The following is a 22,753-nucleotide window of genomic DNA, read 5'->3' on the forward strand; positions in this document are numbered from 1 at the left end:
TCAGGTGATTTTTGTGAAAAGGAGTCCGGCGTGATTATGATCGCACGACGAGAATTAACAATCTTTGAACCTGGAATGGTTGTTGGAGCTAGACTCATTAGACATTGCTTTTCGGAAGTCATTAGGGAATTCAATATTCTGAGATCCAAAGTGTCAAGAATGCGCCGAGAACACCAAATTTCAGGAATTCCTTCCCACCATGGATAACACAGTGGCCGATGGCCTTCATTTAACTACCGAGAGCAGTGGCGTTTGCGTAGAGTTGTCAGTGCTAACAGAGAAGCAACACTCCAAGAAATAACAGCAAAAATGAATGTGGGACGTACGACGTACGTATCCATTACAACAGTGCGACGAAATATGGCAGTAATGTGCTAGGGCAGCAGACAAAAAACGCGTATACCTTTGCTAACAGCACGACATCGCCTCAGCGCCTCTTGTGGGCTCGCGATGATATCAGTTGGACCCTAGACGACCAGAAAACCGCAGCCTGGTCAGATGAGTCCTCATTTCAGTTGGTAAGAGCTGGTGGTAAGTTTGCATGTGGCTCAGATCCACGGAGCCATTAACCCAAGTTGTCAACAAGGCACCATGAAATCTCTTGATGGCCAAATAATGGTGTGGGCTATGTGTACATGGAATAGACTACATCTCCTGGTTATGTTCAGCTGCCTGGAGACCATTTGCAGCCATTCATAGACTTCATGTTCCCAAACAAAGACGTGATTTTTACGGTTGACAATGCATCATGTCACCGGGCCACAGTTGTTCGCAACTGGTTTGAAGAACATTCTGGATAAAATTAGCGAATGAAATGGCCATCCAGACCGCCCAATACAAGTCCCATGGAAAATTTATGGGACATAATCGAGAGGTCAGCAACACTTTCGCAGCTAAGGAAGGCTACAGAGACAGCAGAGCTCAATATTTTATTTCTGTAGGGGGCTTCCAACAACTTGTTGAGCCCATGCCACGTCGAGTTGCCGCACTACGCCGGGCAAAAGGGTGTCCAACACGATAGCAAGAGGTAGCCCAAGACCTTGGTCACGTTTGAGTATACTGGACAAACAGTGTCCACAATCGAAGATTGATGCCGAGAACACCAGCAGTACATTCAGCTAATGTATTCCAGCAAGTCGGCGGTCGCAGTGCAGTCTTTTCTCGAGAGCCATACGATGGAATGCGAACGTCCTAGGACTTTAGCACAGACTTCGAAATGCTGTGGCAGCTTCGTTAGGAAAACCATCCATATAGCATCGAATAAGCGAACCACATAGCTTGCAAAACTGCAAACGGCTGCCGTTGGCTGGGAGCCAACCAGCTCGCCAAAGGCTTATCACTGATGCAGCGACTTAGGAAAGAATTTGAGAAAGTATCTATTATTTTATTATTATGTAGTATTCTGTCTAGTGGCAGGTCCATGTCTTCGTTCGGAGAATTTCTGATTCCACTGTTCCCTGTCTTCAGCTTCTTCCTTCAGTCTGTTGTATCTACTTCCATCTTTCATGTCGTCCAGATGTTGAATTCTTCTTCTTCCTCGTCCTGCGTTTCCTCTGAGTTTCCCTTCGATGACATCATGTATGAGTCCCTCGTGTCTAAGTACATGTCCAATCCAGTTGGCCTTTCTCTGAAGAATTGTACGCAGAATACTTCTCTCCTACTCTTCGCAGTACATCGTCATTTTTTATGCGATCTGTCCACTTGATCTTTTCCATTCTCCTCCAGCACCACATTTCTAAGTATTTTTTCTCCTTCTTTCTCACGGTCCATGTCTCTGCTCCATACAGTGCAATGCTCCAAATGTTGCACTTTATCAGTTTTTTCCTAAATGCCAAACTCAACTTGCTGGTCAGCAGTCCTCTTCTTGTTGAAAACAGCTTTGGCCATGGCGATTCTTGCTCGGATTTCGTTGGCGCGGTGGGCATCCTTTGTGATAAAACTTCCCAGGAACTTGAACTGATTAACATTTTCCAGTTCCCGATTGCCAACAGTTATCTTCAAGTGTTTCTCACGTTTTGATATGTGCATGTCTTTTGATTTTTTGATGTTGATTTCCACGCCGTATTTTCTTCCCGTTTCCACCAAATTGTTCATCATGTGTTGCAGCTGTCTCTGATTTTTGGCGAGCACTACCAGGTCGTCTGTATACTTGTATGCATTGTATGCATTACCCTTTGTCCCAGGAACAAGTTCCTTATAAGATGAGACTTCCTCCTACTTTGAAGTTTCCGCATCCTTTTAGCGCTTCTCTCGCCAGCATTTCTCCATACAGGTTGAAGAGACTTGGCGACAGACAACATCCTTGTCTCACTCCACTTCCTATTTCCACACTGTTCGTTTCTCCATAGTTCAGTCGTACCATTACCCTTTGTCCCAGGAACAAGTTCCTTATAAGTCTCCGATCTCTCCATTTGATTCCTGTTTCCTTAAGGATGTTGATCAATATATTCCAATTGACTCTGTCGAAGGCCTTCTGCCAGTCTATAAAACAAGCGCAAACTTCTTTGTTAACGGCCAAAACTCTCTCTGACAATATCCTCGTCATGCCAATGGCGTCTCTAGTCCCTTATCGACATGTATTCGAAATGGTTGGTGCAGATCTCAAATATAGTAATAAAATAAACATTACAGTTCACGAAAAGAAAAATATCCAGTGAGGAAATGGAAGAGCCGACTAAGAGGCAACGTTCACAAATTTCAACAAAGGCTGCAAAATTAATTGGTCGGATCAATGGTGCCAAGGCTTTCTAAAACGTTTACAGACTAAATTTTCCATTATCGGCTATCAAATTACACTAAAATCTATTTAAAATATGTTCTGCAAAAATTCGCACAACATAGCTATAAGAAGCGATCGAAAAGCTTCTGTTTGAGTGCGTTCTTGCAGCGCATAGGCAACGTAGCACAATTCCGATGCAGATACACACTAAAGAGCCAAAGAAACTGGTACACCTGCCTAATATCGTGTAGGGCCCCCGCCAGAACGCAGAAGTGCCGCAACACGACGTGGCATTGACTCGACTAATGTCTGAAGTAGTGCTGGAGGGAACTGACACCATGAATACAGCAGAACTGTCCATAAATCGGTAAGAGTACGAGGAGGTGGAGATCTCTTCTGAACAGCACGTTGCAAGGCATCCCAGATATGGTCACTAATGTTCATGCCTGGAGGTTTGGTAGCCAGCGTAAGTGTTTAAACTCAGACCAGTGTCCCTGGAGCCACTCTGTAGTAATTCTGGACGTTTGGGGTGCCGCATTGTCCTGCTGGAATTGTCCAAATCCGTCGGAATGCATAATGGACATGAATGGACGCAGGTGACCATACAGTATGCTTACGTACGTGTCACCTGTCAGAGTCGTATCTAGATGTATCAGGGGTCCCATATCACGCCCCACACCATTACAGAGCCTCCACCATCTTGAACAGCCGCCTGCTGACATGCAAGGTCCATGGATTCATGAGGTTGTCTCCATACCCGCACACATCCATCCGCTCGATACAATTTGAAACGAGACTGGTCCGACCAGGCAACATGTTTCCAGTTATCAACAGTCCATTGTCGGTGTTGACGGGCCCAGGCAAGGTGTAAAGCTTTTGTGTTGTGCAGTGATCGAGGGTACACGAGTGGGCCCTCTACTCCGAAAGCCCATATCGATTATGTTTCGTTGAATCGTTCGCACCCTGACACTTGTTGATGGCCTAGCATTGAAATCTGCAGCAATTTGGGGAAGGGTTGCATTTCTGTTACGTCGAACGATTCTCTTCAGTCGTCGTTGGTCCCGTTCTTGCAGGATCTTTTTCCGGCTGCAGCGATGTCGGAGATTTGATGTTTTACCGGATTCCTGATATTCACGCTACACTCGTGAAATGATCGTACAAGAAAATCCTCGCTTCACCACTACCTCGGAGATACTGTGTCCCATCGCTCGTGCGACGACTATAACACAACGTTCAAACTCACTTATATCTTGATAACCTGCCACTGTAGCAGCAGTAACCGACCTAACAACTGCGGCAGACATTTGTTGTCTTATATAGGCGTTGCCGCCGCAGGCAGGCCGTATTCTGCCTCTTTACATCTGTCTGTATTTGAATACGCATGCCTGTACCAGTTTCTTTGGCACCGAAATGTAGGCAAAAGATCAATGTGGCTTTCGTGTCTTTCCGACATGTGTGTGGTAAATGCGGAAACGTGAACTATGGCGACGTTATTACTAAATGCATCCAAACAGGACCGACATTTCTTGACTGCCGACGGACATACACCGGCAGACCTCCACCGGAGAACGAAAAATGTGTATGGGGCAACATGTATGTCGAAAACCGCGCCCGGGGAAACTGCGACAAGGGGTCTGCTGCTTCTTGATAACGCACGTCCCCATATCACAAATGTCGTAACGCAGAAGTTACGCCAACTTAAGTGGGAGACATTCGAGCACAGCCCTATAGTCCTGATATTCTTCCATACAATTACCACGCCTTCGGCCCCTTATTGAAGGCCTCCGTCGGATGTGCACCAGCCAGTTACGAACTACTTCAAGCAGCAGGACACGTGTTTTACTAAACGGGTATCTTCAGTCTGGTGCGTCGTCGGTGGAATGATTACATCAGTGCTCACGGTGATTTTGACTTACTGACATGCCGTGCTACCTTCTATCAGAAACTTTTTGATCACCTCTTATAAAAGAAAGAGAAACTGACCAAACGTGATTTTAAAAAGGAAGTCTAGATCCCCCGTCTTAAATTCTCCGTTTTTGAAAAAAAGGAGAGAATTAAGTTTTTAAAAACTTTCTGCCACTTTTCCCTTCGGATTTTTCTCACCATCCGCCATCTTGAATTTTTTAATTTCGCACCACCGACTGACTACTAGTGGTGCACCACAGTTACGTCGCCGCCGATTTTTTACAGCGCAGTTTTACTGTACACGGTACACTTAAACCACGGCGGCAAGCCAACAGCTTACAAACTTAGCCGTTTCGGAACCCTTGGCCCGAAAGCCAATGATCATGCCCCTTTGAAAGTCAGATAAATGACTCCGTAGTATTACAACTACTGCACTGTTAACCCGGTGTCCCCCGTCCCCCCTCCCCCTTATTCAGGGGGAGTCACCTGAAACTAGCACTGCAACTGTTGCGATAGTGGAAAGTGCTACTGATGTACGGTTTTCACAGAATGGATTGGTAACCAGGGACTCGTATAGTTAGCCCATTAACACATTCTAATAATACTTAGAAAGTGTATTTTTGTAAAAAAAAATACACTTCTTTAATTGGAACAATGCCTATTGACATTGCCGGCCGTGGTGGAGGAGCGGTTCTAGGTGCTTCAGTCCGAAACCGAGCGACTGCTACGGTCGCAGGTTCGAATCCTGCCTCGGGCATGAACGTGTATGATGTCCTTAGGTTAGTTAGGTTTAAGTAGTTCTAAGTTCTAGGGGACTGATGACCTCAGATGTTAAGTCACATAGTGCTCAGAGCCATTTTGAACCTATTGACATTAACAGACTAAAGGTAGGGTAAATTAGAATGTCAGTGGTGTTTCTTGTAGGATTCCAGTGCGAGTTGTTTACGAGATATCGTATTTTGAAAAGTTCCCAGACCGACACTCGTACAATGCCTGTAGTAGCACACAGTAAATAACAACACAAGTGCATATTCTAGTTATGCGGATTCCGGTCAGTAAGGAGACAATTGTCCATCAGAGGTTGTGTTCAAAATGACCACAGGCAGCGGCAATGCATGCTTCCAGTCTGGCACTGAACGACCGCTGCACGTTTCAGCAGTGATGTCCGTGATACGCAACGTAGCACGATTCCGATGCAGTACACACTAAAGAGCCAAAGAAACTGGTACACCTACCTAATATCGTGTAGGACCCTCGCCAGAACGCACAAGTGCCGCAACACGACGTGGCAGCCTGCAGTAATACTTCGTTGTATAGCATCAGGTGTAGTTGGTATGTCCTTGTAGACAGTGCCTTTCAGCTTTCTCCACAGAAAAAAAACCTGTAGGCGTCAAATCCTGGGAACAGGGCGGCCAAGGTACATGTCCTCTGTCTCCAATCCAACGATTTGAAAACAATTCCTGAAGACATGTTGCAGTACTTGTGCATTATGGGCTGAACAACCATCATGTACGTACCAAAGGTTCCTCCAAGACTGCAGACGAACGTCTTCTACCATCCTTGGAAGATAGTCTAGGGTTACCAGATTTCGGAATGCCAAAAAGAGGACATTTTCCATATTTTAGGGTGAAAACAGAGGACACTTTCTATTTCTTAAATTTATTACATAAGAAAAAAAATGAAAACGTTACACACATCTCACCCACCTACGTATTTTTCATTTGATTGAATCTTTTTTAAAAGTTCCTTTTCTTGACACAAATATTTAAAAAAAGTTCCTTTTCTTGACATAAATATTTAAAAAAGTTCTTCCAATTCAAATTTCTAAAATTAAATTTCATCATTACAATCCCCTTTACAGTGTCAATAGTGAGTCTATTTCTCTCCTTTGTCCACTGTGCCTCTATTAAGGAGAACAACCTCTCCACACAATCATTATAGGCTGGCAACGCGAAGAAGAATTGTGCAATTTTAATTAACTCACTAAACTGTTCCTCACTGGTACACGACTCAACATACTTGTACCACTTCTTATGGGTCGGTTCTGATTTTCCATCATATGTGGCTATTAATTTTTTTAAACTGGAAAACTGATCAAAGCACTTTTCATCGTCAATTTTAATATATTTATTCAACAAAAATTTGATTGATTCTCCCACGTAAGACCAAGATATATCTGAAAAATCGAGCCACTTAAAACAAGAAAATTCACAAAATGGTTCCATCCACATACTCAGGTACTCCAAACATCCTTCATAGAGGGTACCAACATGGCACTTAAAATCCTTCACCTTGAGAGCATAACCATAATTTTCCTTTGAAACAATCTTTCTTTCACACTCAAAGATATAAAATTTTCATCTTTTCTGTGCTGAAGAACACCACGAAGGGAATCCAGTAGATTCATGACATCGATAAGGGAGTTTTCTGCCTTTTCTAAGATACTAATATAATTATGAAAAATGCCAACTAAAGATTGGATATGCCATAGATATAGCTCATTGATAGTGTCGGTAAAAAAAATTCTTTAGGACTGTTGGAGGTTTGTTTTGTGACAGAAAGAAGGATTTCAGAGCGGAAGACATCTCTGTAAGTCTCTGAATGGCTGGAAATAGTGACAGCCATCGAGTCTTGCTATGGCTGAGAAGTTGTTGGTACTCTATTTTGAAAAAATTACAAAATTTCTTTAGTGACTCTACATGGACAGTGTATATCGAAAAATGATTATATATTTTCATTACTAATCCTCGTAAGTCAATTTCAAAGAGGTCAGTTCCTTGCTGAATGTAGTTATTAAGAACATGAGCAGGACATCCCCCTCCAACCATTACCTTGTTAAGTACCCTCTTTAGATTAACAAATACATTATTTCCATCACCTCTTTTAATGCCACCAAACATTGTGTTGCAATTATCAGCACCAAACGCCACACATTTGTCCTTAATTTTAAACTTGTTAAGCGTATCAGTGATATATGTTGAAATAGTTTCTGCAGCTTCATTTGGTCTACTTTCAATATTTAGAAGTTTAATTTGCAGTCCTCCATTCCTGTGATCAAAGTAATGAACTATAATGGGGATCATTTTAATATTCCCATGGTTGCTAGCATCTGTCGAGACACCAACAAAAGGAATGCACTCCAGATCTTTCATGATGCATTCTAGTGAATGAGGTGCTAGGACTGAATTCACTATTGCTTCAGTTTTGGTACGTCCACGCGAGATTTTTGATGATATGGACGAGTCATGGAAAATTTCTCTCAACAGTCCGCTGGTACAGTCCATAGATTTGTAACTGCTGTGGTGAAACACAGTATGGTATGCATGAGTTTCTTCAGCAGCACTTACTTTGGTGTCCAGTTCAGCACAGGGTTTTGTAAAAAAAATTACTCACTTTACCTGATGAACTTGAACCTCTAACACACTTCATATGTTTTTTCTGTTTTCATGTACACTTCTAGATCGCTGGTGCCGTGATTTCCTATAGATACATAGGTGCCTGGGCAACAAACCATACATTCTGCTTCCCATTGAACTCTTCCAGGACGAAAGCTCGGATATTTTTCTCGGAGTTTATCCGTAAATACACACTTCCTCTTTGGCATGATGAGAAATTATCTTAAACAAAAGTTAAACAAAGAATGATCAATACGTATTGTTCAGCTAAACCATGAAAAATTCTTCACTTACAAAACTTAACTATAATTCTGTGCCATAAGCTATATTTTGAAATTCACGAAACTTGCCGAGTAAGCTGAATACGGAAAGTAAAGATGCAGCTGGATGATCAACAAGTTCGCTAAAACACGTGTGTCACACAACAATAAAGAGCACGTTGACAATCACAGCGACTAATGACCTCAGCAGTTGAGTCCCATGGTGCTCAGAGCCATTTGAACCATTTGACAATCACAGCTATGCTTTGACCATAGATACTACCCATGGTCGAAGCAGCTATCTCGAAGGTAAAAGATACATAATTTTTTCGATTTTGTGAATGTAACAGACCGAATTTAAGCTAATAACAAATGATGCAATTCAACGACCGTAGTAAAAAGTACATAAATTGTTGACGATACGAGATGAAAACAAAAATCAAAAGATCTTCATTCCCAAAACCAAAAAATGCAGACGTCAACAGAAATCGCAAAAATGTATGCGGACGCTACATTTCACGTCGAAAATGAGGACATGTCCGCGTAAATGCGGACGTCTGGTAACCCTAAGATAGTCTGTTAGAAGGCTGCGATATCTGACAGCGTTCAGTGCTCCGTCCATGAAAAACTGGCCTATGAGCTGATGGTTCACTAACACACACCACACGTTTACACTTCATGGACGCTGACGTTCCACTTGACGAAGCCAACGGGGTTTGTCAACAGATCAACAGTGTACGTTTCGACCGTTTACCAGGCAATGATTGGTAAATGTGGCTTCGTCACTAAGGAGATACATGATGCTTCTGAAGTATTTTGTCGTAATGCCCATGTACAGAAGCTAAACGATTCTCATAATAGTTTGCACGTAGCTCTTGATGGAAAGATACACTCTCCATGCACCACGAGCATGTCGGCTTTTTCTACATTGGTAAATTCTGTCGTCGATTCACAACCTACTGCTTGGACTGTCACACAAACTAATTAGCAAGTCGCAATGCACTTGAGGAATATACGAACACGCTGTAAGCAAACATAGCCTAGCGACTACTCAGATTGAATGGCACAAACATGTGTCGGTGCGGAAACTTTGGGCAATACGGTGTCTAGTAAAAGACTCGCACTAGAGTCCTGCAACAAACACTGCTGACATTTGAATTTACCCTTATTTTATCGTTAATGTCAATAGACATCGTTCTATTTGAAAAAGTGTTTGTCTGCACAAAAAAATACACTTCATAAACTTTATTACAACCTGTTGATTGGCTAATAACACGAGCCCTCGACTATCAATCCAGTCTGTGAAAACCGTGCATCAACAACACTTTCCATTTCCAAAACACCTGCAGTGCAAGTTTTGGATGATTCACCCAGTATATCCTTCACTGCCATTGCTACCATCTGCTGTCTGTGAGTGGTTATTGCACGTTAACAGCCAACATAGGCGGTGTTCACATGTGTAAGAAAGTTTTCACACAATACGTAAGTGTGCAGTTCACTTAAGTGCATATGATATTTCTTAGATTATTGTAGCCACTCAGCACCAAAGAGAAAATAAATTTACAATACTTATTTAATGCGCTGAAGATTTGCAGAAGTCAGGTTTTACGTAACACTCTCGCTATTCGACGTTATTGTTAATATACCGACATCAGTCGGATCTACAAACATATTTATTTGGAGTAAAAGCAGTTGGCCACAAATACACTCTTTAGGCTATTCTTAACTTAAATTTGCCGGCCACGGTGGCCGTGCGGTGCTAGGCGCTCCAGTCCGGAGCCGCGCTGTTGCTACGGTCGCAGGTTCGAATCCTGCCTCGGGCATGGGTGTATGTGATGTCCTTAGCTTAGTTAGGTTTAAGTAGTTCTAAGTTCTAGGGGACTGATGACCACAGCAGTTGGGTCCCATAGTGCTCAGAGCCATTTGAGCCATTTTTTTGACTTAAATTTAAACAGCGGTTGAATGTCTTACGGCTGATGGCAAATTACAGAAAAAATTGTGGTTTGAACAATGGAAGTAACTTTGAATCACTGTAACGATTGGTCATATTTTTATTAATGATTCCATAAACCGAGCCAGTGGTTTGAAAACGTTATACATTATGTACGACAAATTTGATTAAGGTATAAATATACTGCCAACGGCCTTGCCGCAGTGGTAACACCGGTTCCCGTCCGATCTCCGAAGTTAAGCGCAGTCAGGCTGGACTAGCACTTGGATGGGTGACCATCCGGTCTGCCGAGCGCTGTTGGCAAGCGGGGTGCACCCAGCCCTTGTGAGGCAAATTGAGGAGCTACTTGACTGAGAAGTAGCGGCTCCGGTCTCGGAAACTGACATACGGCCGTGAGAGCGGTGTGTTGACCACATGCCCCTCCATATCTGCATCCAGTGACGCCGTGGTCTGAGGATGACACGGCGGCCGGTCGGTACCGTTGGGCTCTCATGGCCTGTTCGCGAGGAATTTTCTAGTTTTTTAATAAATATACTGGAAAACTGTCGTCACTACCTCTGTTTCTTTGCAGAAGGAATCAGTAGTCAATACCTCAATTTCTTTGAAGAGGCCTCCGCTGGATATTCTCGAGTTCACACCACAAATATTTCGTATTACACACTTTTTTTCGGAAAACTTCAGCTTGCCTTAAAGTTATCCCATATGACGTTATGGAATGAAAACAAGCAAACTATGCTAGCTTTTTATTAATACAGTGCAGGACTTCAAAAACGTAAGTTACACTCTATTACGGCAGGCCGCGCAACTTATTCTGAATGCTGCACAATTGTCACTATGTGACTATGAAACAATTGAAACAAATCCCGTTTTTGAAAATGGTTCGTATGGCTCTGAGCACTACGGGACTTAACTTTTGAGGTCATTACTCCCCTAGAACTTAGAACTACTTAAACCTAACCAACCTAAGGACATCACACACATCCATGCCCGAGGCAGGATTCGAACCTGCGACCGTAGCGGTCGCGCAGTTCCAGACTGTAGCGCCTAGAACCGCTCGGCCACGTCGGCCGGCACCTGCGAATGTTTCACAAACAACATGCAATGCCATATCTACTCGCAGTAATCGCTCCTGGATATCTGATGATTGATAAATTCCAAATCGCGTCATATGAGCAATAGAATCATTTGTTCGTCTTTTACCATCGCGGCCCAGTCAGCTTGAATGCAGAACTACGGCTGCTTTTAATTTCAAGTTTGACATCGGACAAGGAATGACAACAGAAAAATTTTTTCGTCCGATATAATTACAAATTAACGATTTAGAGCTTTTTTGTTTTATTTGTATTATAAAATTTTATTTCTTGCCAAACTTCATCATTGTAGATCAATAGGAAGTACCTTATACTTTTGGATGAGTGAGTTTGCGAGTGTGAAAACATGCGACATAAATGGCGGTACTTTTCGATTGCATTGACTTAGAAGCTAACGTTTGTTATACCAGCAAAGGACTATAGACCTTAATATGTGATATAAATTTCAACTTGGTACTTCTGTCCGTCGCTGACAAAAAGGGGTCTTAACAGACGGACGAGTAGACAGTCTGATCACAAATGACAAAAAGATTTTTTTCCTGTTATATAACAACATATTTACAGTTTTCGGACTTTCTCCGTAGGTTGTACTGTGAAACTTTGCTTCTTGCCAAATATGATGATTGTAGGTCGGCGGAAATACCCTATAGGTTTTCATGGGTGAGTGTGCGAGTATTAAAATATGTGACATAAATGGCCGTTTCTTTGGATTGCATTGACTTATAAGCCTCGAGTTTTTACAGCGCCAAGGGACCATAGGCCTTAGTGCATGACATAAATTACAGCTTGATACGTCAACCCGCTCCTGAAAAAACGGTTTTTAACAGTCAGATAGGCAGACAGATAGACAAGACAAACGGGCAACAAAGCGATCCTATACGGGTTCCGTTTCCATCGATTCAGGCACGGAACCCTAAAAAGAACGAACACAATCTGGGTCACTGTTTATGGTTATTTGGATTAGCAGTTTCGACCTTTGTTACGGGCTATCCTCAGACCCAGTATCTAATAAAAAATCAGAAAGTATTACGATTCAGGCACGGAACCCTAAAAAGAACGGACACAATCTGGGTCACTGTTTATGGTTATTTGGATTAGCAGTTTCGACCTTTGTTACGGGCTATCCTCAGACCCAGTATCTAATAAAAAATCAGAAAGTATTACGATTCAGGCACGGAACCCTAAAAAGAACGAACACAATCTGGGTCACTGTTTATGGTTATTTGGATTAGCAGTTTCGACCTTTGTTACGGGCTATCCTCAGACCCAGTATCTAATAAAAAATCAGAAAGTATTATGATAGTACAAAGCTGAGTTTTAAATGAATCTTCATCCCGATTCGCTTCCCAATAATTAGGTTTGATTGCATCATCAGGTATCCGCGCCTGGTAGCTGAATGGTAGCCGGCACGGTAGCTCAGCGTGTTCGGTCAGAGGGTTAGATGCCCTCTGTAATAAAAAAACTGAGTTAATGTACCCACGAGGAACTTCAACAAGCGTCGTGGGACGTCCGCCCCGAACAAATAGAACGAACAATAAGGAACAAAATGAGATCAACCCCCAAAAATGTGGTCAGCGCGACGGAATGTCATGCCTAACGTCCAGGGTTCCATTCCCGGCTGGGTCGGAGGTTTTCTCCGCTCAAGGACTGGGTGTTGTGTTGTCCTTACCATCATCATTTCATCCCCATCGACCCGCAAGTCGCCGAAGTGGCGTCAACTCGGAAGACTTGCACCAGGCGAACGGCCTACCGGGCAGGAGGCCCTAGCCACACGGCATTTCCATCATTAGGTTTTACTTTTATTTTTGTTCAAATGTTTGAGCGCATCGGAAACAGGACTCGCTAGAAATTACATAATCGACTTTTGTCCGAATTTTCATAGCCAAAGGAAGAGTCGTAAATGGTAAATATAAGATATCAAATTGTTGTGAGGTCCAGTTTTTCAAAAGGAGATTTAATTGCTTGAAAGTAATCAGGAGAATTAAAAAATTGTAAATGATCTGAGGGATAACTGAAATATTTCACGAACAGCTGCTGCTAGCTGTGTAGAACAAATGTCAAAAAATATCAAACCACACCAAAAATTGAAACTTCTCTGCTTTCTCGTGAGCTACAACTCTTAATAATAATAGAACACCAATCCGTATTTAAATTTATTGCATTACATGCTTCCTGAACAAAAGTTGAAAATAAAAAACGGTCACATGTTTTGCGAAATGATTTGTCTAAAACAAAGGAATAAAATATAGTAGAGAAACATTTGACGCGCCTTTGACCGACGCTCGAACCCGTGTTCAGCAAATAAGATGCATACTAAGAATTTAAAGTTCGATGTTTAACTTGGAATCTTATAACTCTAAAGAGTAATAGAATATACTTGTGCAGTGGAATTTCAGTTAGTACTCTCCCTACGCCACTAACGTGTTAGCATCTCAGGTGTTGTACATAGTTTGGAACATCATTCAAAGGCGCGTCAGATGTTCCTCTATCTGTTTTATTTCCAACTTTTAGACAAACCATTTCATAAAACATATGACCTTTTTTCAAATTTTTATTCATTTGTATACAGCCTCTGAATTTTTCATGTCAGCTTACTATGAGCAGTGTACTATTGTATCCGTTTCTCTTCTTTCACTAGACGCTGGATCTGAGGATGATCTGTACGAAAGGCCGAAATCGGTGATCCAAATAAACGTAGCCAGTATCTGTATAATTCATTACATAGGAAGCTTACCTCCGAAAAACGCATTTAGTTTATCACAGCACTTTACTGTCGTCCAGCCGTTACCTTTAATTGTTAAAAATAGAAAAAACACCAACAGCTGGTTCCATGACTTCGTTACTAATTTGAACTACTTTCCTTTAAATATGTTTGAAACTCTGAAATTTTAAGCATGGCAGCAGACAGCAACTGTAGAACTGAGGATACAGTGGAGGTCATACATCCAACTAGCTGCACGTCAAAATTTACTAAAACCTTTACCTAGGTTCCGACAGATATAAAGCTGCCTGCCTCAAGCAATAACGCGTGTCACATATTGCATGAAAAGAGAAACTAAGTCACAAGACTTAGTAAACAATAAAATTATCCATATAGATGCAACGACATAGCCATAAGGTTGGATCATTTTTGCTGTTGACTAACACTTACGGCTGTGTCCAGAATGAGATTTTCACTCTGCAGCGGAGTGTGCGCTGATATGAAACTTCCTGATAGATTAAAACTGTGTGCCGGACTGAGACTCGAACTCGGGACCTTTGCCTTTCGCGGGCAACTGCTCTACCAACTGAGCTACCCAAGCACGACCAACGCCCCCTCCTCACCGCTTTACTTCCGCCAGTACCTCGTCTCCTACTTTCCAAACTTCACAGAAGCTCTCCTGAGAACCTGAAGTTTGGAAAGTAGGAGACGAGGTACTGGCGGAAGTACAGTTGTGAGGACAGGGGTAGCTCAGTTGGTTGAGCACTTGCCCGCCAAAGGCAAAGGTCCCGAGTTCGAGTCTCGGTCCGGCACACAGTTTTAATCTGCCAGGAAGTTTCACTTATGGCTGTGTTTATATGGCTGTGTTTATATGGATAACTTTATTGTTGACCAAGCCTTATAACTTCGCTTCTCTTTTCACGCAATACGTGACAGGTTTTGTTTGTTTTGCTTTGTTTTGTTTTAGGGCGCAAAATCATCTAAGATCATACGCGCCCATGTCAGAACCGTAGAATACTAAGACAAAAAAGGAGTTAAAAGCGACTACACGTTAAGCCCAATCGACAGAAGGAAAGCAGGGGCTTCTCTTCGAGAAGGTTTAAGTAGTTCTAAGTTCTAGGGGACTGATGACCTCAGATGTTAAGTCCCATAGTGATCAGAGCCCGAAAAGAGGGCTAGTTATTAAAATAGCACCACACTGAAGACTATTCCTATAGCTCTGAATATTTTAAGAACGTCTAGTTACCCATAGTCCGAAGTATGACACTCCTTCGTGTTATTGGAAACCGTCGGTGATAACGCCCTTCACCAATCCAGACTCTGTGCTGGCTGCCTTTCTGTTACCGGCAGTCCTGGCGGGTTATCAATCATTGTGAAACGTGTGCGTAGCCCTATTGTCGGATCAGGTGCACTGTTTACTGGCGGGGCAAGACCCAAGCACTTCGCATGGTTACAAAAGAAAAGTCCTACAGGTTGACGTTGATTATCAGGAGCATACTACTCGAATCACGGCTGTACATCAAACTAGTGATGTCATCACTAACAATATAGCATCTACCTCAGTGTGTTCATAACAAAAATATAGAAGCTGTGAGCATCGCCGCAAGACCCAGAACTATCAGACATTTTTCCATTGTCAAAACTGACGGTGGATCTTATCTCACGTGATGGGTCGACAGTTCATTTCCTTCGTAATGTGCTTATCTGTGAACAGTAGATATGACTTGGTGGGGCTGCATCATAATATTATCAAATAAAGGTTACTTCTTGAACTGACGTCAACAAGCTCCCCAATTCATAAAAATTTCGTCTCACATTTCAACGTCATTAAAACTGCCATTATCTCTTAATAGAAGTGCTTATTTAAATGTTTGTTCTGTGGTTAGTCCTAGGCCCAACGGCCTGAAGTGTGTACTGTTACTTACCAAACGCTTCGCATAATCAACTACCTTGCTTCCAGTCTTCTGTCACAGACTACGGCCTTCTTGAGCTCCGAACAAATAAACAACCGGACTATTCTCGTTACGATGGCAGTCGTTGTGAGCACTGATACAAACATGGGTGCTGACACTACACTACTGTGTCTGTCGATGTCATGATCTGGAGACAGCGTATGTGTGACTTTGAACTTGAAGCCCAAGCATCAAAACCGATTAGTGAACACAGGGTTGTCGTAGCGAGACTGAATATTGTAATCTCCAAATCCTCCAAAAATAAACGAAAAATATACCTATTCAAAAAATATGATAAAAATTCACTTGACGCCTTCCTGAGAGACAATCTACACTCATTCCAAATTAATAATATAAGTGTAGACCAGATGTCGCTTGCATTCAAAGAAATAGTATCGGCAGCAGTTGAGAGATTTATACCAAATAAATTAACAAACGACGGAACTGATCCTCCTTGATATACAAAACGGGTTAGAACACTGTTGCAGAAACAACGAAACAAACATGCCAAATTTAAACAGACGCAAAATCCCCAAGATTGGCGATCTTTTACAGAAGCTCGAAATTTAGCGCGGACTTCAATGCGAGGTGCCTATAACAGTTTCCACAACGAAACTTTGTCCCTAAACCTAGCAGAAAATTCAAAGAGATTCTGGTCGTATGTGAAGTATGTTAGTGGCAAGAAACAATCAATGCCTTCTCTGCGTGATAGCAATGGAGATACTATCGAAGACAGTGCTGCCAAAGCAAAGTTACCAAACACAGCCTTTCGAAATGCCTTCACAAAAGAAGACGAAGTAAATATTCCAGAATTCGAATCGAGAACAGGTGCCAACATGTGTAACGTAGAAGTAAATATCCTCGGAGTAGTGAAGCAACTTAAATCAGTTAATAAAAGCAAGTCTTCTGCTTCAGACTGTATACCAATTACGTTCCTTTCGGAGTATGCTGATGCATTCGCTCCATACTTAACAATCATATACAACCGTTCGCTCTATGAAACATCCGTAACCAAAGACTGGAAAGTTTCACAAGTCACACCAATATTCAAGAACGATAGTAGGATGAATCCACTTAATTACAGGCCCATATCATTAACGTCGATATCATTAATGTCGATATGCAGCGGGATTTTGGAACATATATTGTGTTCGAACATTATGAATTACCTCGAAGAAAACTGCTACTGACACACAGTCAACATGGCTTTAGAAAACATCGTTCTTGTGAACCACAACTAGCTCTTTATTCACATGAAGTATTGAGTGATACTGATAAGGGATTTCAGATCGATTCCGTATTTCTGGATTTCCGGAAGGTTTTTGACACTGTACCATACAAGCGGCGTGTAGTGAAATTTCCGTCTTATGGTACATAGTCTCAGTTATGTAACTGGATTTGTGATTTCCCGTCAGAAAGGTCACAGTTCGTAGTAATTGACGGAAAGTCATTGAGTAAAACAGAAGTGATTTCTGGCGTTCCCCAAGGTAGTGTTACGGGCCCTTTGCTTTTCCTTATCTATATACACGATTTGGGAGACAATCTGAGCAACCGTCTTAAGTTGTTTGCAGATGACGCTGTCGTTTATCGACTAATAAATTCATTAGAAGATCAAAACAAATTGCAAAACCATTTAGGAAAGATATCTGAATGGTGCGAAAATTGGCAGTTGACCCTAAAAACGAAAAGTGTGAGGTCATCCACATGAGTGCTAAAAGGAATCCGTTAACCTTCGGTTACACGATATATCAGTCTAATCTAAAGGCCGTAAAATCATCTAAATACCTAGGTATTACAATTACAAACAACTTAAATTGGAAGGAACACATAGGAAATGTTGTGGGGAATGCAAACCAACGTCTGCGTTTTTTTAACGGGACACTTAGAAAATGTAGCAGGTCTACTAAGGAGACTGCCTACACTACGCTTGTCCGTCCTCTTTTAGAATGCTACCGCGCGGTGTGGGATCCTTACCACATAGGACTGACGGAGAACATAGAAAAAGTTCAAAGAAGGGCAGCGCATTTCGTATCATCGCGAAATATGGGAGAGAGTGTCACAGAAGTGATACAGGCTTTGGGCTGGACATCATTAAAAGAAAGGCGTTTTTCGTTGAGACGGAATCTTCTCACGAAATTCCAATCACCAACTTTCTCCTTCGAATGCGAAAATGTTTTGTTGACACCGACCTACATAGGGAGAAACTATCACCACGATAAAATAAGGGAAATCAGAGCTTGCACGGAAAGATATAGGTGTTCGTTCTTTCCGCGCGCTATACGAGATTGGAATAATAAAGAATTGTGAAGGTGGTTCGATGAAACCTCTGCCAGGCCCTTAAATGTGATTTGCAGAGTATCGATGTAGATGTAGATGTAGATGTACGTGACTCACGTGAAAGAGAAGATTGGCGACGGTGACCGTGGCGTAACAGAGGATCAGGCTGGATGCGAGCGCCAGCATTGCTCGGGGCTCAATGCGAGCTGATTTGGCCGGCGGAACAGGAGCTTCACACTTGGTAAAGGGCCTTAATTTATTTTAGATGTCAGCTGTAGATATTGGCCGTACATCCGGAAGTCACGGGCAACGCAACAGCGTAAATCGTTGTCCTTTTGTGACTTTTTTTCGTTCGCGTGACTATAATGGCCTTCAGTAGCTGCACTTGTCTCTTTTGGCCGCTTGCTGCAAAAATCGTAATGTTCATTAGAAAAACGTTTTTTAGTAGCAACCATGTCGTGATACACCGCTTTAGTGACATGTTACCAACGACATTACTTTTATAGCGTTATCATTTCGTGACTGGAGGTTTCATTGGATGGCGTCCACTGTATACGTGGTGCCACAGTCGAGGCTTCTGCTGCCCCGCCTTATCCTCTCCCTTGCAATTTGATTTATAATTCAAGTTATATTTACCTATTTTTATCTACTGCATCTACATTGTACCATTCTTATTTCATTCATATGATCGCGTGGTGTCCATTCTTTCGGACATGTTAACGCACCTGCCTAGTAAGCAGGAGATCCCGGGTTCGAATACCGATCCGGTACACCTTTTCACTCGTCGCCGCCGATTCCGCGTGAAGTCTCCATGCTGCTGACATCGGTAATCCCTTCCCTTTCCTTTCCTGCCTCCCCACCCTCCACCTTCAATTTACATTCTTACCTGTACTTCCCTTATGGATATAAAAAATGGAAAAATATACACTACTGGGCATTAAAATTGCTACACCAAGAAGAAATGCAGGTGATAAATGGGTATTCATTGGACAAATATATTATACTAGAACTTACATGTCATTACATTTTCAAGCAATTTGGGTGCATAGATCCTGAGAAATCAGTACCCAGAACAACCACCTCTCGCCGTAATAACGGCCTTGATACGCCAGAGCATGGATGGTGTGTACAGGTACTGGAGAATGTGCTGGCCAGGGCAGCAGTCGAACATTTTCTGTATCCAGAAAGGCCCGTACAGGACCTGCAACATGCGGTCGTGCATTATTCTGCTGAAATGTAGGGTTTCACAGGGATCGAATGAAGGGTAGATCCAAGGGTCGTAACACATCTTAAATGTAACGTCCACTGTTCAAAGTGCGTCAATGCGAACAAGAGGTGACCGAGACGTGTAACCAATGCCACCCCATACCATCACGCCGGGTGATACGCCAGTCTGGCGATGACGAATACACGCTTCCGATGTGCGTTCACCGCGATGTCGCCAAACACGGATGCGACCATCATGATGCTGTAAACAGAACCTGGATTCATCCGAAAAAATGACGTTTTACCATTCGTGCACCCAGGTTCGTCGTTGAGTACACCATCGCAGGCGCTCCTGTCTGTGATGCAGCGTCAAGGGTAACCGCAGCCATGGTCTCCGAGCTGATAGTCGATGCTGCTGCAAACGTCGTCGAACTGTTCGTGCAAATGGTTGTTGTCTTGCAAACGCCCCCATCTGTTGACTCAGGGATCGAAAAGTGGCTGCACGATCCGTTCCAGCCATGCGGATGAGATTGCTGTCATCTCGACTGCTAGTGATACGAGGCCGTTGGGATCCAGCACGGCGTTCCATATTACCCTCCTGAACCCACCGATTCCATATTCTGTTAACAGTCATTGGGTCTCGACCAACGCGAGCAGCAATGTCGCGATACGATAAACCGCAACGCGATAGGCTACAATCCGACGTTTATCAAAGTCGGAAACGTGATGGTACGCATTTCTCCTCCTTACACGAGGAATCACAACAACGTTTCACCAGGCAACGCCTATCAACTGCTATTTGTGTCTGAGAAATCGGTTGGAAACTTTCCTCATGTCAGCACGTTGTAGGTGTCAGCACCGGCGCCAACCTTGTGTGAATGCTCTGAAAAGCTAATCACTTGCATATCTCAGCATCTTCTTCCTGTCGGTTAAATTTCGCGTCTGTAGCACGTCATCTTCGTGGTGTATCAATTTTAATGACCAGTAGTGTAAATACAAGTAAATAATTAATACACCACCAAAAAGCTAAAACAACATAACGAAATGTCTCCATTGTATCTATGTAGATCCTTTTTATGTTTGTATCGTCTGTTTCTATCTCTATGGGTGAACCTTAGATCAATGTTTGTCTTGGGTACAACCGACACTGTTGCGTGGGATTGTTTTTTGTCCTTAGGTTTCTATTTGTTTTGGAGGCTGTTGTAAGTCCCTGGTTTATGCGGTAGATGGAAGGAGTTTGCCTGCTGGAGCTAGATCGATGTGTTAGAGAAATGTGGCTCCACATTCCATAGGAAACCTAGCAAGGACTGGTCGAGTCCACGCCAAGTAGAATCGCTGCTGTGCTTCGTTACAAAGGTGGACTAACAGGCTGTCAGTCGTACTATTTTGGCTAATCGCGTTGTAAAACCTGATGGTTCTTTTTCAAAATGAGTGCCATGAGTAAATCAAAATTTACTCAAGGCCACCAGTGAAACTACGAAGGCTGTTCAGAGAGTAGGGAAGGTCTTGGCACAAAAAAGTACAAGAAATACATTCTATTATATACATCTGAAAGAGCGACTGACATACTATTTTTCCACATAGTCACCAAACACATTGAGGCACTTATCATAGCGGTGGACAAGCTTTGAAAGACCTTCGTCTTAAAATTCTGCTGTCTGAGACTTCAGCAGTGGGTCACGCCCGCCTGGAGTTCTGCGTCGTTATCAAAGCGCTGCGTTGCAAGCCAGTTCTTCATGTTGGAAAACAAGTGGAAGTCGCTTGGTGAAAGATCGGGGCTGTAGGGCGAATGAGGTAAAATTTCCCATTTGAATGAATTAAGGAGTTCTTTGGTGCGATTTGCCGTTTGAGGCCGAGCATTGTCGTGCAAAACAAAATTTTGGACGTCAGCTTTCCTGAGCGTTTGTTTTGAATTGTTCTTCTAAGGCTGTACGAAGTTTGACAGTACCGGGCAGAATTTATGGTTGCTCCCCGTTCGAGAAAATCAATAAGAAGCACATCTTGCCTATCCCAAAACACTGTTGCCATCAACTTCCTTGCTGACAAGGTTTGCAAACATTTTCTTGGTTTTTGGGGGGACCTTGTGTGCCCCCACTCCATGGACTGTAATTTTGTCTCGAAATTGACGTGTTTCACCGAAGTCTCGTCACCCGTTACGATTCTATCCAGTAATGAAGCACCCTATCTGTGGTAGGCCTCCAGAAATGTCAACGTTGTCTCCATTTGCTGTTCTTTATGGTGCTCTGTAAGCATTATGGGCACCCAACGTGCACAAAATTTGTTGTAGCCTAGCTTTTGAGTGACAGTTTCAAACAACAAAGTCTGTAAAACGTGTGGAAAAGAAAGCGAAAGCGCCGTTATTGTGAAGCAAGGGTTTTCACGAATCGTCTCATCAACTTTAGCGACAAGATCGGCAGTCACAATGCCCGGGCGTCCACTCTTCTCTTCATCATGAACGCTGATTCTGCCATTTTTAAACCGAATGTACCATTTCCGGACGGAACATTCACTCATTACGTTGTTTCAGTACATTTCGCACAGTTCACGATAAATTTCTATAGGTTTTGGGTTTTTTGCCAACTAAAACCGTATCACAGACCGTACCTCACAACTGGCGGGATTTTCGATTGCAGCGCACATTTCACATTCGAATATTGAAAAAACCAAATGCGCAGAGACGTTCCCACTGTCACGGATGGATGCCGACTGAGCTCCCGAACACACACGATATCGACGCGCGCCTAGTGGCGTCAGACGGAAACGGTCTCTACTTTCTGAATAGTCCTCGTATATACACAGAAGCGCCAAAAAAACTCATATGGACTTGCGTATCCAAATACCAAGACATGAAAACAGGCAGAATACAGCGCTGCTGATCGGCAACTCTTGTATAAGACAAGTGCATGGCGCAGTTGTTAGATTGGTTACTGCTGCTACAATAGCAGGTTATTAAGATTTGAGTAGTTTGAACGTGGTGTTATAGACGGCGCACGAGCGACGGGACACGGCTTCTTCCAGGTAGCGATGAAGTGGAGATTTTCCCGTACGACCATTTCATCATAACCAACATGAATTCCGCAAACAGAGATCATGTGAAACTCAGCTCGCCCTATTTGCCCAAGAAATTCACAGTGCCGTAGACACTGGCGAGCAGATTGATGCCGTATTGCTGGACTTCAGGAAGGCATTTGATACGGTTCCGCACTTACGTTTAGTGAAAAAAATACGAGCTTACGGAATATCGGACCAGGTTTGTGATTGGATTCAGGATTTCCTAGAAGAAAGAACACAACATG

The 22,753-nt window shown here is 42.8% G+C and overlaps 1 protein-coding gene and 1 pseudogene across 2 annotated transcripts in view; one reads left to right on the plus strand and one right to left on the minus strand.

Annotated features, from left to right (window-relative positions):
* LOC126455581 (uncharacterized) overlaps positions 1-18,486 on the minus strand; it is a 130,239-nt gene extending 111,753 nt beyond the window's left edge. For both annotated transcript variants that reach the window (XM_050091337.1, XM_050091336.1), the window contains exon 1: positions 18,369-18,486. In XM_050091337.1, coding sequence (XP_049947294.1) covers positions 18,369-18,437 — 69 coding nt within the window. In that variant the 5' untranslated portion in view covers positions 18,438-18,486. The remainder of the gene's footprint in view (positions 1-18,368) is intronic.
* Positions 10,416-10,533, plus strand: LOC126459067 (5S ribosomal RNA; annotated as a pseudogene).
* Positions 18,487-22,753: the final 4,267 nt, after the last annotated feature.

The sequence above is a fragment of the Schistocerca serialis genome, chromosome 2 (assembly GCF_023864345.2).
Source record: "Schistocerca serialis cubense isolate TAMUIC-IGC-003099 chromosome 2, iqSchSeri2.2, whole genome shotgun sequence".
NCBI classification, from domain to species: Eukaryota; Metazoa; Arthropoda; class Insecta; order Orthoptera; family Acrididae; genus Schistocerca; species Schistocerca serialis.